This window comes from Bubalus bubalis, chromosome 15, assembly GCF_019923935.1.
Source record: "Bubalus bubalis isolate 160015118507 breed Murrah chromosome 15, NDDB_SH_1, whole genome shotgun sequence".
Classification (NCBI taxonomy): domain Eukaryota; kingdom Metazoa; phylum Chordata; class Mammalia; order Artiodactyla; family Bovidae; genus Bubalus; species Bubalus bubalis.
The window spans coordinates 24305944-24323171 of NC_059171.1; the positions used below are offsets into that span (position 1 = coordinate 24305944).

General features: G+C 35.8%; 1 protein-coding gene across 14 annotated transcripts in view; it reads left to right on the forward strand.

The window, feature by feature from the left end:
• The window catches only part of OXR1 (oxidation resistance 1), a 543504-nt gene that overhangs the window by 501543 nt on the left and 24733 nt on the right, over window positions 1-17228 (forward strand). For 12 of the 14 annotated variants that reach the window (XM_044928605.2, XM_044928604.2, XM_044928606.2 and 9 more), the window contains one exon: window positions 2307-2469. In XM_044928605.2, coding sequence (XP_044784540.1) covers window positions 2307-2469 — 163 coding nt within the window. Of the gene's footprint in view, window positions 1-2306; window positions 2470-14538; window positions 16023-17228 lie in introns of those variants that run through there. The other 2 variants (XM_006076806.4, XM_006076807.4) reach the window with 2 other exon arrangements.

Genomic DNA, 17228 nt, shown 5'->3' on the forward strand with positions numbered 1-17228 from the left:
CCCAATTAGTTTATGTATCCATTGATGAATATTGTTCATTGAAATGATAAGACTCAGTGGCTCAGTTCTGCCCCCTCCCTTTTTTCTTTTTCTATAAGTACTAAAAAGCTTTGTTCATAAAAATGTCTATGAAACTGAGAAGTTTTATTATAATGTCAGTTAGTTCTTTAAACGTGTTTCTGTTTATATTCTAAAATTAATCATCTTTCATCAAAATTATTTTTAGTAACCATCATTTGAATAGCTTCATTCAGTTTTGTGGAAATTAGTGAATTAGAAACCACCTGATATGCAAAAGGACTTATTACCCAGTTTTTAAAATCTTTCCCTGTCTCAATACCAACTTTGGGCAACCTGGAAGTTTTTTTACTGGAAGTTTTTTGACTATAAAGACAGGTACCATTGTAAAATTCTGGATGAGTGAGGATGGTACTTTAGTGAAAGCAGAGAAGAAACAATCTGTAAGATATCTTAACCACGCTGTTCTCAAGAAGATGAGTAGGAGTGAAGATTACCATATGGAAACAGAAGAGAAAGAGATTGATTCCCTTAGATCTATCTTAAATGTCTGTATACCTCTTGGAAAGGCTTTATATGTTCCTCTGAAGACTTACTTTCAAGAATAGAATAATAAAATTTTTTTCTCTCCCGCCTCACCTAAATATACAGTACAATCTGTGCGTTCAACAAAATGTGATTAGAATAATTTAAAAATATGCTGTGATTTGCATAATTCATGAGTACATGAAAGGCAAAGAGCCAGATACTCTGATCTGCCAGTGATACCAAGATGATGACAATGAAATATTCAACCCTATTATATCTTAGGATTATAACATATTATATTTATAATTATATATATAATATATATATAATCCTATAATTATAACCCTATTATAACATAAGGATTTATTTTTCTCCTTAGTGTTGGCTTTGTTTTAATTTTTGCATGGAATTTTCCATTTTAATATTGACCTTGCACCTTCGCTAATGTTCATTAAAAATTAGTTTTATTAGAATTTTGAACTTTATTTTAGGATTTTATGAAAAAAATTGCTTCATAGAGACATTATCTGAAAGATGATGCTTAACACCTTTTTAAAGCATTAGTTGCCAGATAACAAATGACACTATTAAAAATTTATTTTATTGCAAACAATGTCCAGGACAGTGATTATTGATTGCTATATGTTAGTAGAGAGGTTTTTTTTAATATAAATTTATTTATTTTAATTGGAGGCTAATTACTTTACAGTATTGCATTGGTTTTGCCATACATCAACATGAATCTGCCACGGATGTACACGTGTTCCCCATCCTGAACCCCTACTCCCAATTCCCTCCCCATACCATCCCTCTGGGTCATCCCAGTGCACAAGCCCCGAGCATCCTCTATCATGCATCGAACCTGGACTGGTGATTCATTTCACATATGATATTATACATGTTTCAGTGCCATTCTCCCAAATCATCCCACCCTCGCCCTCTCCCACAGAGTCCAAAAGACTGTTCTATACATCTGTGTCTCTTTTGCTGTCTCGCATACTGGGTTATCGTTACCATCTTTCTAAATTCCATATATATGTGTTAGTATACTGTATTGGTGTCTTTCTTTCTGGCTTCCTTCACTCTGTATAATAGGCTCCAGTTTCATCCACCTCATTAGAACTGGTTTAAATGTATTCTTTTTAATGGCTGAGTAAAGTAGAGAGTTTTATAATCACTTTTCAGTTATCCATACCAATTAAAGCCAACAAAGCATAGATGTTTGAAATGCACATCTGACCCTTCAGATAATTTTTATTTCAGGGATTTAGGCTTTAGTAAACAAAACTGAAAGAAGGAACATAAAAGTTAAAAATATTAAATTTCTGTTAACCTGGGAAAAACCTGTATAGTGGTCAGGTTTCAAAATAGGTAATTAGAGTAAGTTGTTAGTTGTATTTCAGATAATTAGATCATTGTGTGATTGAGGTTAAAATGGTGAGTTCGGTTTTCCTTCCCATTGTCAAGTTTCCTTCATGAAAAGAAATGTTGCCATGAACAGCATCTGAGCTAGTCAAAACCAGGCTGAAGAAAATCCTAATGTAGTTAGGAGCTTGACAGAACACAGCCCCAAAAGTTTAAGTTAATGTCTTCCTGGTAGTCGGCTTTGTTTTATTTTTAAATAAAGAATAGTGTATGTAATATTTTGTATATTTTAAGTCTTCAAGTTTTGTGAAGCTGTTTAACAAAAATAATTTTTAAATTCTTGCTAACAACTCAGAATAGCAGATGTATTAATTCATAATCACTCATTCTAACAGGACAGACCACTTGTATGCCTTCTTCATTCAGTGGAGTCCAGAAACATATGCAGAAGATACTGGTGAATATACCAAAGAACCTGGATTTATAGTAGTAAAAAAGATTGAAGAATCTGAAACATATGAGGATTCTACTAATGAAGCAGCAGCTAGAGAATGGGAGGTAAGGGGGAAAATGTGAAGCTTTCATTTATCTTTTTTCTTTGTATGAATATATAGTTTTAGAGTTGGCAAAGTTCAAGTGATCTTTAAGTGAGTAATATTTTAAAGGTTCACTGTCCCTGTATGTATGTGTTTATTGAATAAATCTGATTAGTAACTTTGGTTTATTCCTTTTTGTCATTTCCCTTTTGCTTTAAAATGCTAGAGAAGCAGCCTATCATCAGTAAAATGCCTTTTATTGAATGAACTTTAGGAATAATCACTGTTATACTAATTTTCATAAAACATTTATTGCAGATCTAATTCACTTTAATATTATCTCCTGCATGAAGGAGGCATAGCAGTTATTTAACACATTCATGCAAATTAGCACTCCTTCTAAGCTCATATCCAAGCATTATCTTGACATGAGTTTAGCAATATGCAAAGAAAATAAGCTGATGCTAATTTTACAAAGTAATGAAAGTTTTATGCTCTTCTCAAATATACTGAGCTTGTATAAATGGTCAAATTGACACTAAACAACTTTTTTTAACCCCTCTTAGATCTATCTTTTAAAATTGTGTATTATGATTTTACATGCTTTGTCATGTGGGATTGATAGAGTGACGTATCTGGTCTTTCTTTTGCTATGGTTCCCTGGATTCACCTCTTCATGCATTAGAAAATACAGAGCAGATGCTAAAATGTGATAATAAACTGAATCAAATTTTGTTATCCATCTGGTGTTGTTTGTGATTGCTTGTGTGATGAATGTGGTGTATATGTACTTACCATGTATAATGATTAAAGGTATACATGGCATGTCTTTTGTTTAAAATGCACACCTGATTTTGTATGTGCCTCAGTCCGTTCCGTGTAGTATATTCAGCATCAGTTTCTGTTGTGACTATGATATAATGGAGGAATCTCCCTACCAGCTTTCACAATAGCCATGAACTGGAAACAACCTGAATGCCTGTCTGCAGGTTATTGGATAAAAAAAAATTTGGAATATTTATAAAATTCCAAATAATGAAGCAACAAAAAGGTTCTGTTGATACAACAATATGGATGAGTCTCCCAGAATAAAAGAAGCCAAGCCAGACATGAAAGGACTATATATTATATAATTCCATTTACATAAAATTCAAAAGGGCAAAACTAGTCAAAAGTCTACCAGACTACCTGTTTCTGGGAGTTTAGGGGTTGTCTAGGCTCAGGAGGGAACTTTATAGAGTACTGGAGGTGGTCTGTATTTTATTCTGGGTGATGATTTACTTGGGTGTTGGCATATGCAAAACAATTCCTGTGTATTTACAGTTTAGATTTAGAAAACTTAAAATAGCCCAGGTGATCAAGGATGTAAACCTATACTAAAGCAGTAACAAACAAAGGTAGAATGAAAAGGGATAAAATAAAGTGTTTTAAAAGGTATTACCTCGCTAATAAAACAGGATATAGTGACAGATGATGGTGAAATACTAATTTGGGTGGCAAGGTAGATGGCAGTATTTTCAGTCAAGTCAGAGAATTGACAGTTTTCTCTCTCTTGAGATTGAAACACTTAATTTTGGAAATAATAGACTTTAGTACTAATTTTTTGAGTATTAACTTTTTATTTAAAAGGGACCATCTTAATTCTTATGGACAACTCTGCAGATTATAATTTCTAAAGAAAAAGAGTTTTCTCACCTGTTTTCAACTAGAATTGATTCAAATAAAAAGATGATAAAAAAATTGATAAAAAATTAAATTTTAGAAACTTTCTGCTGTGTTTTCTAGAAACATTTTGCTGCACTGTCTAATAGAGTAGCCACTAGTGACATGTGGCTATTGAATACTTGAAATGTGGCTAATGCCACTAAGGAACTGAATTTTTAATTGTTTAATTTTGATTAAACAAAAATCAATACTTGATTCAGTATTGGATGACTTTTAGATATGTTTTGAACAACTTAGATATATGAATTATTTTAAGCTATAAATTTCATAAAATCTCAATATGATCTCATAAGATCAGGTATTTCCTGTGAAAATCTGGTATCTGCATTGAGATGTAGTTAAATATGCTAATTCCTATAAATACAATAGCCCCTCACTGCTTGTACACAGCTGTTGAGCAAGGAAATATGGCTAGTCCAAATAGAGGTAATCTGTAAATATAAAAAATATGCTGGTTTTTAAAGATTCAGAACTGAAAGAAAAAAATGTAAGATATCATTAATTCTTACATTCATTATGTTGAAATGATAATGTTTTGGATATATTGGATTAAGTAAATATATTAAAATTGATTTAACTTTTTTTTTTAATGTGGCCACTAGAAAATTTATAATTGCATATGTCTTGCATTGTATTTCTCTTGTATAGTATTGGTCTAGTGCCTGATAGCTACTAAGTACATAAAAAGCTGTTTGTTTTTTTTTCCCCATCAAAAGTCTGTTCTTTATCTTAGAGTTCACTCTTGGTGCTGTACATTATATGGGTTTGAGCAAATGTAAGAGAACATAAAAAGTATTTTAAATGTTTAAAGGATGTTTTAAAAGGGAATTTGAGGTAGATGAACCTCATGCCTGTTATACAGAGGGAAGTAAGTTAGAGAAAAACAAAATGTTATATATTAATGCATACATATAGATTCTAGAACAATGGTACTGATGAACCCACTTGCCTACTTGCAGGGCAGGAGTAGATGCAGGCATAGAGAACCTACTTGTGGACACAGCAGGGGAAGGATAGGGTGGGACAAATGGAGAGAGTAACATTACATATATACACTGTCATGTGCAAAGTAGATAGCTAGTGGGAAGTTGCTGTATAACACAGGGAGCTCAACCCAGTCGTCTCTGACAAATTATAGGGGCAAGAGGGAAGTTTAGGAGAGAGGGGATATATGTATACTTATGGCTGATCCCCAGTTTTGTATGACAGAAACCAACACGACATTGTAAAGCAATTATCCTCTAAATAAAGATCAATTTTAAAAAGGAAATTTGACTAGAGAACATACATAAAATAAGAAAAACTCAAAATTTCTACCTAGGTGTAGAGAATAGGTGACTTAGAATTTAAGATGAATTTTTTATGAATTTATTTCATGCTGACATGAAATTTGTACATTGGGGAACGTTTGCCTATGATAAACTTACCTTCTCAACTTCTTTTCTGTTCTCCCTTCCTATTCCCCTTTACCTTCCCCCTACCTATGTAAGTACCATGAGGGCAGGGTTTTATGGGTTTCATACACTGTTCTATCTGCTGAGCAGTGCAGATTATATGACAGTGCAGTCATATAATTAACCCTTTGTAAATACAGCATTAGTGAATAAATTTGGACATAGATTAAAATAAATAATACATATAACTTGTACTTGTTAACAGTTGGTCTAAAATAAGTTCTTATGTCACTTGTAGTAAATATTTTATCATAAAGCCATAGACTCTTAGAGTTGAAATTAACGGACAGTTCAGCCTCTCTCATTTTACATCATTCTTGATTCTACTCTAGCATATTTAGTGATAGGGAACTTACTACCTCAAAGGGCAGTGCTTTTCAGTTTAGGACAGTTCTGTTAGAAAGTTCTTTCTTTTAGTGAATTTAAAGAAATATACCTTTGTAAGTTTAATATGTTTATCTTTGTTCTTCCTTCCCGTGCACATTAGTAACAACAAAATTTTTCTGTGTAATATGATAATGTTATAATTATCAGATATTAATATTTAAATATTATTATTTATTATTATCTTTTTAAAAATCCTCTACCAAGATTATTTTCACTGGTACTTCTGTTTGACTTTAATAACTCTTCTTTGATCTGACACTGTCTTCATCACTACCCTAAAAGGACATTAACTGTAGCACCCCAAATTAATAAAATGTGCATCTTTGTAACAAGAAAAATTTTATAAATTGGAAACAATTAAAGTTCCCAAATGTGCAGGTTAAAGGTCAGTCCTACTGAAAGGGCTGGAATTTGAGAATTAGATATGATGAAAAAAGGAAGGAAGAAAAGAAAGCAATATTAGAGATTTGTACAGTGAATTCCAGAAAGAGGTGAGGGCCACAGAAACCTACCTTTGCTAGCAAAGAGAAAAGATAGTTGCATTTTAAGATTGTTAGCAGTAAGAACCCTTTATGATACATCAGAACTAAGATTTCTGAATACTTGGAGAAAAAAAATCTAAGAAATATTACATGTGTAACTCAAGATGTGTGTTGGATTAATGTTATTTAATATGTACACTTTATTCAAATTTAGTCGTTAGTATAAATATAGTTAGCATAAAACATCAGCTTACCTTACCATTGTTTCTTTTTTAACCATACTGTCTTGAGTATCTTAAGAATAAATTCTTCTGCTGTTGGTAATTCAGTAGCCCTATCTTGCAGCTGAAGCAGAACAATTTCTACAATTGGTAGAGTCTTCTCTGTTTTTCTTCAGTACTCAGTTCCAGAAATCAGTAAAGCATGTATACTGAGGAAACTGTATTATGTGGGCTTTTGCAATTTTGTGAGAAAAATTCAGGGGATTGTTTTTATGAATTTTCATTGAAAACACACTAATGGCATTTCAACAGTGTAAGGAAGATCCTGAGGTGAGGGTGGGAAAAGATACCTGTTGACCTCTTATTACTTGCTGATGATTGTGCTTTTATTTGATTAATACATAAATACAGAGATTAACAGTATAGTGAATTTGCATGTACCACTCAGCTTTATCAACTTACTTCATTTATAATCCTTTTCTACAGTTCTTCACATTTCTTCACAGGTGATAAAAATGTTTAAAATACACATAATATGAGTGTATTTTTACAATTTGCTGTTTGAGTCAGCATCCCAGCATGTGGCATATAGTTCTGTGACCAGAGATGGAACCTGGGCCCCCTGCATTGGGAGCACAGAGTTTTAGCCACTGGGCCACTACAGAAATCCCAAAGCCTGTTTCATTTTTAAGATTCATGTGAATTTTGCATTATCTTAATTCATCTGATATACATTAAAAAACCTTTAAAAATTCCTGATCATGAAGTAAAAGTGATGCTACAGTAGTGAAGAAAATTATTCTGGTTTTTCACTTCTCACACTTGCCTAATTATTGACAAAAATATGTTACATTGAGTTTTTGGTTTCTGATATGACTTCTCCATTTTTATGTGCTTGACATTACTCACATTTTCTCAAACGATCCAAGCTTTCATTTAAGTAAAAATATAAAGGTGGCACTAGTGGTAAAGGACCTTCTTGCCGGTGCAGGAGACACAAGAGATGTGGTTCAATCCCTGGGTTGGGAAGATCCCCTGGAGGAGGGTGAGGAGAATTGATTTTGTTCAAAATAAAAGTAGTCTCTATCTCTGAGTCACTAAATAGAGGTCACATTTATCACATAAAAGCAGTTAAAAATGAATATACTTTTGTAAACAAATTGAATCACATAGGATTACAAATCATAACGCGAAAAGAAATTCAGTAAATCTGAAACTTTTGTAAATCAAAAACATTAAAAACATGAGTTACACAAATTGTCTTGTGTAATATTTCCATATTGATTATTTTTAGACTTCTTTATTGAGGTATGATTGATACACAAAAAATTGTTCATATTTAATATACACAACTTGAGTTTGGAGACAAATATACATCCATGCAAAATTCAGGCTTAAATTGAAGAAAGTAGGGAAAACCACTAGACCTTTCAGGTATGACCTAAAGCAGATCACGTAACAATTATACAGTGGGGGTGACAAGTAGATTCAAAGGATTAGATCTGCTAGACAGAGTGCCTGAAGAACTATAAATGGAGGTTCATAACATTGTACAGGAGAAGGTGGCCGAAACCATCCCCAAGGAAAAGAAATGCAAGAAGGAATAGTGGTTTTCTGAGGAGGCATTATAAATAGCTGAGAAAAGAAGAGAAGTGAAAGGAAAAGGATAAAGGGAAAGATATCTGAATACAGGGTTCCAGAGAATAGCAGGGAGAGAGAAGACAGCCTTAAGTGAACAATGCAAAGAAATAGAGGAAAACAATAGAATGGGAAAGACTAGAGAATCTCTTCAAGAAAATTGGAAATACCAAGGGAACATTTCATGCAAAGATGGCCATAGTAAAGGACAGAAACAGCAAGAATCTAACAGAAGCAGAGAAGATGATGAAGAGATGGCAAGAAAACACAGAACTATACAAAAAGATCTTTATAACCTTGATAACCATGATGGTGTGGTCACTCACCTAGATCCAGACTTCTAGAGTATGAAGTCAAGTGGGTGTTATGAAGCATTACTGTGAACAAAGCTAGTGGAGGTGATAGAATTCCAGCTGAACTATTTCAAGTCTTAAAAGATGAAGCTGTTAAAATGCTGTACTCATTATGCCAGCAGATTTGAAAAACTCAGCAGTGGCCACAAGCCTGGAAAAGGTCCGTTCATTCCAATCCCAAAGAAAGGCATCACCAAAGAATATTCAAATTACTGTACAATTGTACTCTTTTAACATGCCAGCAAGATTATGTACAAAGTCTTTCAAGCTAGACTTCAACAGTACATAAACAGAACTTCCAGTTGTACAAGCTGGATTTAGAAAAGGCAAACGAACCAGAGCAAATTGCCAACATCTGTTGGATCATGAGAAAAGCATCTACTTCTGCTTCATTGACAACACCAAAGCCTTTGACTTGTGGATCACAGCAAACTGGAAAATTCTTAAAGAGATGGGAATACCAGGCCACCTTACCTGCCTCCTGAAAAACCTGTACGCAGATCAAGAAAAGTCAGAGTGAAAGTGGCTCAGTTATGTCTGACTCTTTGGGACCCCATGGACTACACAGTCCATGGAATTCTCTAGGCCAGAATATTGGAGGGGGTAGCCTTTCCCTTCCCCAGGGGATCTTCCCAACCCAGGGATTGAACCCGGATCTCCCACATTGCAGGCGAATTCTTTACCAGCTGCGCCACAAGGGAAGCCCAAGAATATTGGAGTGGTAGCCTATCCCTTCTCCAGTGGATTTTCCTGGCCCAGGAATTGAACCAGAGTCTCCTGCAATGCAGGCAGATTCTTTACGAACTGAGCTATGAGGAAAGCCCTAAGCAGCATTTAGAACCAGACATGGAACAACGAATTAGTTCAAAATTGGAAAAGGAGTATGTCAAGGCTATATATATCTATGCTATGCTATGCTAAGTCACTTCAGTCGTGTCCGACTCTGTGTGACCTCATAGACGGCAGCCTACCAGGCTCCCCTGTCCCTGGGATTCTCCAGGCAAGAACACTGGAGTGGGTTGCCATTTCCTTCTCCAATGCATGAAAATGAAAAGTGAAAGTGAAGTCGCTCAGTCGTGTCCAACTCTTAGCGACCCCATGGACTGCAGCCTACCAGGCTCCTCCGTCTATGGGATTTTCCAGGCAAGAGCACTGGAGTGGGGTGCCATTGCCTTCTCCGAGATATATATATATATAGCCACCCTGCTTGTGTAACTTATATGCAGAGTGCAGCATGCAAAATGCCAGACTGGATGAAGCACAAGCTGGAATCAAGATTGCTAGGAGAAATATCAATAACCTCAGATAGGCAGATGACATCACCCTTATGGCAGAAAGCGAGGAGGAACTAAAGAGCCTCTTGATGAACCTGAAAGAGGAGAGTGAAAGCTGACTTAAAACTCAAAATTCAAAAAACTAAGATCATTATCCAGTCCTATCACTTACTGCAAATATATGGGGGAAAAGCAAAAACAGTAACAGATTTTATTTTCTTGGACTCCAAAATCACTGTGGACAGTGATTTCAGCCACAAAATTAAAAGACACTTACCCCTTGGAAAAAAAGTTATGACAAACCTAGACAGCATATTAAAAAGCAGAGACATCACTTTGCCAACAAAGGTCTGTCTGGTCATAGCTCTATAGTTTTTCCAATAGTCATGTATGGATGTGAGAGTTAGACCGTAAAGAAGGCTGAGCATAGAAGAATTGATGCTTTTGAACTGTGGTGCTGAGGAAGACTCTTGAGAGTCCCTTGGACTACAAGGAGATCAAACCAGTCAATCCTACAGGAAGTCAGTCCTGAATATTCATTGGAAGGACTGATGCTGAAGCTGAAACTCCAATACTTTGGCCACCTGATGCAAAGAACAGACTCATTGGAAAAGACCCTGATGCTGGGTAAGATGGAGGGCAAGAGAAGGAAGTGACAGAGCACTAGATGGTTGGATGGCATCCCCCATTCAGTGAACATGAGTTTGAGCAAACTCCAGAAGATGGTGAAGGACAGGGAAGCCTGGCATGCTGCAGTTTATGGGGTTGCGAAGAGTCGAACACGACTGAGCAACTGAACAACAACAAATACACCCATGTAGGCATCACCACAACCTTTACCGTAAACACTGGCCATCTCCAGAAGTTTCTCATCTCTCATTATTTTGTAATAACACAACATAAAATTAACCTTCTTAGCAAATTTTGAAGTATATGTTTAGTACTATGCTGTAGAGTAGGTCTCTGGTTCTAGGCTATTAAATGTTTTAGCATGTGAGAGTAATTATGGTCTGTTTTAACTATTACTAATATTAGCTATGGATGTTAACTATCTCTGAAAAGTTTTGAACAATGCTTTGCTTTCTTTATTAATATTCGTCCTCAGTTGGTAGCCAAAAGCTGTAGGCTATAAAATTTCCATTAAAATCCAAAATGTTACTTAATTTATATTGTGAGAAGGGATGAATAATGAATGACTGTTTTATGATTTTAAAAATTAAAAGTGCTTCATTTTTATAGTCTGTCATTTTAACTTTTGTAATGCTAAATTGATATCTCCTTCAAGCTCTGGGGTATCTAGCCAAATTTAAATGACCTGGCATTACGTTTTCTGAGTATTATGAAAAAAGAAGGGATAGAAAGGAGATTGACTGAGCTCATTTTATGTATGCTAGGTAGGTATTACATTCATTAATTAGGAAGCATTTGGCTTCAAGAAACAAAAAATCACACTTAAAATAGCTTAGACCAGTTGATTTTCCTTTTTTAATTGAGGTGTAAATGACATATAACTTATTAGTGTCAGGTGTATCACATTATGACTTCACATTTGCACATATTATGAAATGGTCACTACAGTAAGTCTAGTTAACACAATACATACTTAAAATTTTGTGATAAAATATTTTTTTAAATCTACTGTCTTCATTTCAGTTCAGTTCAGTTGCTCAGTCGTGTCCGAATCTGCGACCCCATGAACCACAGCACGCCAGGCCTCCCTGTCCATCACCAACTCCCGGAGTCCACCCAAACCCATGTCCATCGAGTTGGTGATGCCATCCAACCATCTCAGCCTCTGTCGTCCCCCTCTCCTCCTGCCCTCAATCTTTCCCAGCATCAGGGTCTTTTCAAATGAGTCAGCTCTCCGCATCACGTGGCCAAAATATTGGAGTTTCAGCTTCAACATCATTCCTTCCAAAGAACACCCAGGACTGATCTCCTTTAGAATGGACTGGTTGGATCTCCTTGCAGTCCAAGGGACTCTCAAAAGTCTTCTCCAACACCACACTTCAAAAGCATCAGTTCTTCAGCATTCAGCCTTCTTTATAGTCCAACTCTCACATCCATACATGACTACTGGAAAAACCATAGCCTTGACTAGACGGATCTTTGTTGACAAAGTAACATCTCTGCTTTTGAATATGCTATCTAGGTTGGTCATAACTTTGGTTCCAAGGAGTAAGCGTCTTTTAATTTCATGGCTGCAATCACCATCTGCAGTGATTTTGGAGCCCAGAAAAATTAAGTCAGCCACTGTTTCCACTGTTTCCCCATCTATCTGCCATGAAGTGATGGGACCGGATGCCATGATCTTCGTTTTCTGAATGTTGAGCTTTAAGCCAACTTTTTCACTCTCCACTTTCACTTTCATCAAGAGGCTCTTGAGTTCCTCTTCACTTTCTGCCATAAGTCTGGTGTCATCTACTCTCTTAGCAACTTTCAAATATGTGTTGCAGTATTAACCATAGTCTCCATGTTGACTATACAGTTCTTATGACCTATTTATATTTTATAATTTGGCCCCCTTCATTCATTTTGCCCACCCCAGCATCCCCCCAGTGGCAACCACCAGTCTGTTCTCTTATATCTATGAACTTCATTCTTTGTTTTAAATTCCACATATACATGAAGTCTATGGTATTTATCTTTATTTGAATGTTTCACTTAGCTAATGAACTCAAGGTCCAGCCAATACTGTCTCAAATGACGAGGTTTCAATCTTTATTTTGGCTAAGTAGTATTCCACTGCATATGTGTACCACATTTTCTTTATCCATTCATTGATGGACACTCAGGTCGTTTCCATATCCTTGTTGTTCAGTCACTAAGTCAACTCTTCAGGACCCCATGACCTGCAGCATGCCAGGCGGCTCTGTCCTCCACTGTCTCCTGGAGTTTGCTCAGACTCATGTCCATTGAGTCATGAATGCCATCTCATCCTCTGCCACCCACTTCTCCTCTTGGCTTTAATCTTTCCCGTATCTTTTCCCTTATCTTAGTTATTATAAATAATGCTGCAGTGATTATGGTGGTACATACATCTTTTTTAAAAATTAGTTTTCATTCTTCAGATAAATAACCAGGAGTGGAATTGCTGGATCATATAATAGTTCTATTTTTAATTTTTTTAAGAACCTCCATATACTGTTTTTCATAGTAGCTACACCAGTTTATCGATATAATCCAATCCCACCATTAGTGCACAAGGAGGTCTCCGTTTTCTCCATATTTTCTCCCATGTTTCTTATGTCTTGTTTTTTTTTTGATAATAGCCATTCTAACTGGTGTGACATGATAGTTCATTGTGGTTTAATTGTTTTTCAAAGTATAGTCCCCAGACCAGCAGCAGCAGTAGTATCTAGGAATTGTTTAAAAAGTTAAAGAAATTCACTGGTGGTCTAGCGGTTGGGATTCTGTGCTCTCCCTGCTGAGGACCCAGGTTCAGTCCTTGGTGCTGCTGCTGCTAAGTCACTTCAGTCGTGTCTGACTCTGTGTGACACCATAGACGGCAGCCACCAGGCTCCCCCATCCCTGGGATTCTCCAGGCAAGAACACTGGAGTGGGTTGCCATTTCCTTCTCCAATGCATGAAAGTGAAAAGTGAAAGGGAAGTCGCTCAGTCATGTCCGACTCTTAGCGACCCCATGGACTGCAGCCCACCAGGCTCCTCCATCCATGGGATTTTCCAGGCAAAGTACTGGAGTGGGGTGCCATTGCCTTCTCCGTCAGTCCTTGGTAGGGGAGCTAAAATCCCATAAGCTGTGGCACACCAAAAAATTAAAAAGTCCATTCTCAGGCTCCACTGCAGTCTACTTATCAGAAACTGATTTTGGAGCCCAGTGTTCTGTTTTAACAAATGTTGCAAGTGATTCTGACATAGCTAAAATTTTGGAGCCACTGGTTTAGATCTTTAATAGCCCATCCTGTCTCGACATGAAGCCAGTTTTCTCAGAAACACATGGCTGAAAGATACCTTAACAAAATCAAAGCTGTATTAGGAAGAAGGTGTGAGGATGTATACTAAGACAAAATAGGCTATCCTATGCATGGTGTGTGTGTATATATATGTTTTATATATATATGTATTTTAACCAGCTAGACAGCATATTAAAAAGCAGAGATGTTCCTTTGCCAATGAAGGTCCGTCTAGTCAAAACTATGGTTTTTCCAGTAGTCATGTATGGATGTGAGAGTTGGACTATAAAGAAAGCTGAGTGCCGAAGAATTGATGCTTTTGAACTGTGGTGTTGGAGAGCACTCTTGAGAGTCCCTTGCATTGCAAGGAGATCCAAGTCAGTCCTGAATATTCATTGGAAGGACTGATGCTGAAGCTGCAACTCCAATACTTTGGCCACCTGATGTGAAGAACTGACTCATTTGAAAAGACCCTGATGCTGGGAAAGATTGAAGGTGGAGGAGAAGGGGACAACAGAGGATGAGATGGTTGGATGGCATCACCGACTCAATGGACGTGAGTTCAAGTAAACTCTGGGAGTTGCTGATGAACAGGGAGGCTTGGCGTGCTGTGGTCCATGGGGTCTCAAAGAGTCAGACACTACTGAGGGACTGAACTGAACTGATGTATGGTGTGTGTGTGTATATATATATTTTTAAATCTCATTTAAACCACGTTTTGGTATACATATTTTTAGTTATAGAAATTCTGACTGGAAGTAATGATAGGTTTTCAAAATAGCATCCCACTACCACCAAATTATTAAATGTTTGTTTTATGTGTGAGGCAGTGCAGGGATGGGGGTTGGTAACCACAGTTCACTGTATATGTAAGAGGACTCTGTATTGTACAGATGGTGTAGAGATGGTTATAGTGTGTCTATGAGGGGTTGTGGGAGAGAGATCTTAGGGTAAGTGTGATGTAGAGCTGGTTGGGAAGATACAGGGGTGGCTGGTGTGAGTGGCAGGGTGGATGTTCATCAGAGGTGTACTGTGTCCTATGCATGCACATCCTGAAATGTGGAGAAAGGAGATGTGGGGGTGTGGGTATGGTACAGTGCATATACTAGAAAAGTGGTTGTGTGTGTGTGAAGGGCGGCCTTGTGTGCACAGCTTTGTGTGTACACACAGCAAGGTAAAGGGGGAAGAGCAGGTTTAATTTAAAATGGAAGAAATATTCAGTGTATCATTATGATACATTCAGTGTATTATTTACCTCTAACTAAAAGTCAGGTAATCTAGATATTTTTTGTTTATAGTCATAATATTTAATCTTAAAAATTGAGTTACATTCAGGATACCCCCTTGTTAGTGAAGTATATACCTAGGCATAATAGATAATAATTACTTTTTCAAGAAACTAAGTGTTAGGAAATGCAGTTTAAAAATGGGCTATGTAATACTCAAAGGAATTTTCAGGTCACACTGAATATTTGTATAAGATTTATTTGTAGTAGATTGGCTTCATTTTTATAGTCACTCTGCAAGTTTGAAGGGTCCTCAAAGGATGTTTTAATGCTTAAAAATACATATAAGATGAAATGTTATAGGATTCTTAGACATAAATAAGGCACAATTTTATGACTGTAGAAACATAATAAAATGTTAATTGAAGTCATTTGTGTACTTTGGAAGGGATTCTGGAAACTGTACTGATTACTTTTTTTATGACTGAGGTATTTTTAGTGTATTTTTTAATGTACTGGTGTTTGGAAATACATGCTCTGTATCTTTAAACCTTTGAGTCCTTTCTTTGCACATTTGGGTACAGTGCAACCAAACTTAAACAAGGGAAATCCTCTCTTCCCTCCCCAGCTTAACAGTCTCCACTCAGGACTATCTTTGCAATGGATACTACTTAGTGATTAGCTCTCTGTCTTGTCAATCAAATCGTTGTCTCCAGCAAACTGTTTTGTCACTGTAGTAGGGCTCTTGTGCTGGAAATGGATCTTTGACAGAGGAAGAATGCTTTTTAAAACAGTTCTTAGGAGATGATGTAACTTAATTTGTCCTGGAAACGAAATGTCTCGTCTCTGGTATGGGAAAAAGGGGAAAAGGCATCAACCAATTAATCAAAAATATACTCTGGTAAATCTTAGTCAATGATTTCAATTTCTGTATTTACTAGTCTTTTTATGGTGACATTCTGCAGAATTATGCAATTTTAAATTTTAAACATAAAGAATACTTACAGAATTCAAAATTGTATGATTGTAAAAAAGTACCTTCAAGTTATTTCTGCTAATCCTAAATATCTTCAAAAGGAAATAAGTAAGGGACTATGATTTTGGTTTGTCAAAGTGTTTTGGTTTTCCTGTTTTGCATCAGCAGGAAGTTATAGAATTTTTATTACTGCCTTAATTTTCAAGTTTAGCTTTGTAGGAAAATACTCAGAATTTTGTTTTCCTTAAAAATGAGTAAATTTTTGTTTTGCTTAAAAATAAGTAGACCCTTCTTAATGAATTTGTATTTTTATTGATTGGATCCCAATCCAAATACATTTATAGTTTAGTGTATGAAGATTATTGTTTTAGCCATATAAGACCTTTTTTAAGCTATCCAGAAAGTTTCAAGGATTACTGCCTAACACAAAACTTTAAATAATATTCTAACAAAGAAAAATCTTAGCCTTACTATTATAAGACTCCTAGGTATTTTTTGGTGTAAGTATTTATGCATTATTTGTTAGAAAATGTATTAACAGTTGTTCTTTCTTTGGTAGTTTAGGATTATATCTTGCCTTATGAATGTTCATTTTATTTGTACTATAGTTGTAGGTGATTTAAATGAGACTGGATATATACTTAGACCCCAGAGTGACTTTGAAAGTTGCCCCCAGCAGCTTGCCACTCTCAATTGTGTAAAAATATCAAAATGATTTCTATTAGTAGTGTTTTAATTTGGCTGAGAGTACTTTGTTAAATCTTTTTATTTTGACGATTTCAAGTTTTTGTTTATGAAACATCACCACAGAGGGTTTAGTCATCTGAAATGACTGGATTTGTTAAAATTCTGATCAGATTATCAGATTAGCCAATTAATGCAGCTTTTTTTTTTTAAACCAAGAACAATGATGCTATTCATATATTTTTAATTTGCAGTTTGAATGAACATTTATCATTAGTTTGCTAATACTCTAATATAGTTCATTACAAATACAGGCAAATGTGGATATTTTGAACTTTATAGGTCATTATAATGTACATCACACATTTATTACAGTCACAGATTCATTTCCAACCTTATAGTAAGGTGTTATGTGATTTTGTCACATGAGAGCATGCTTCTCATTGG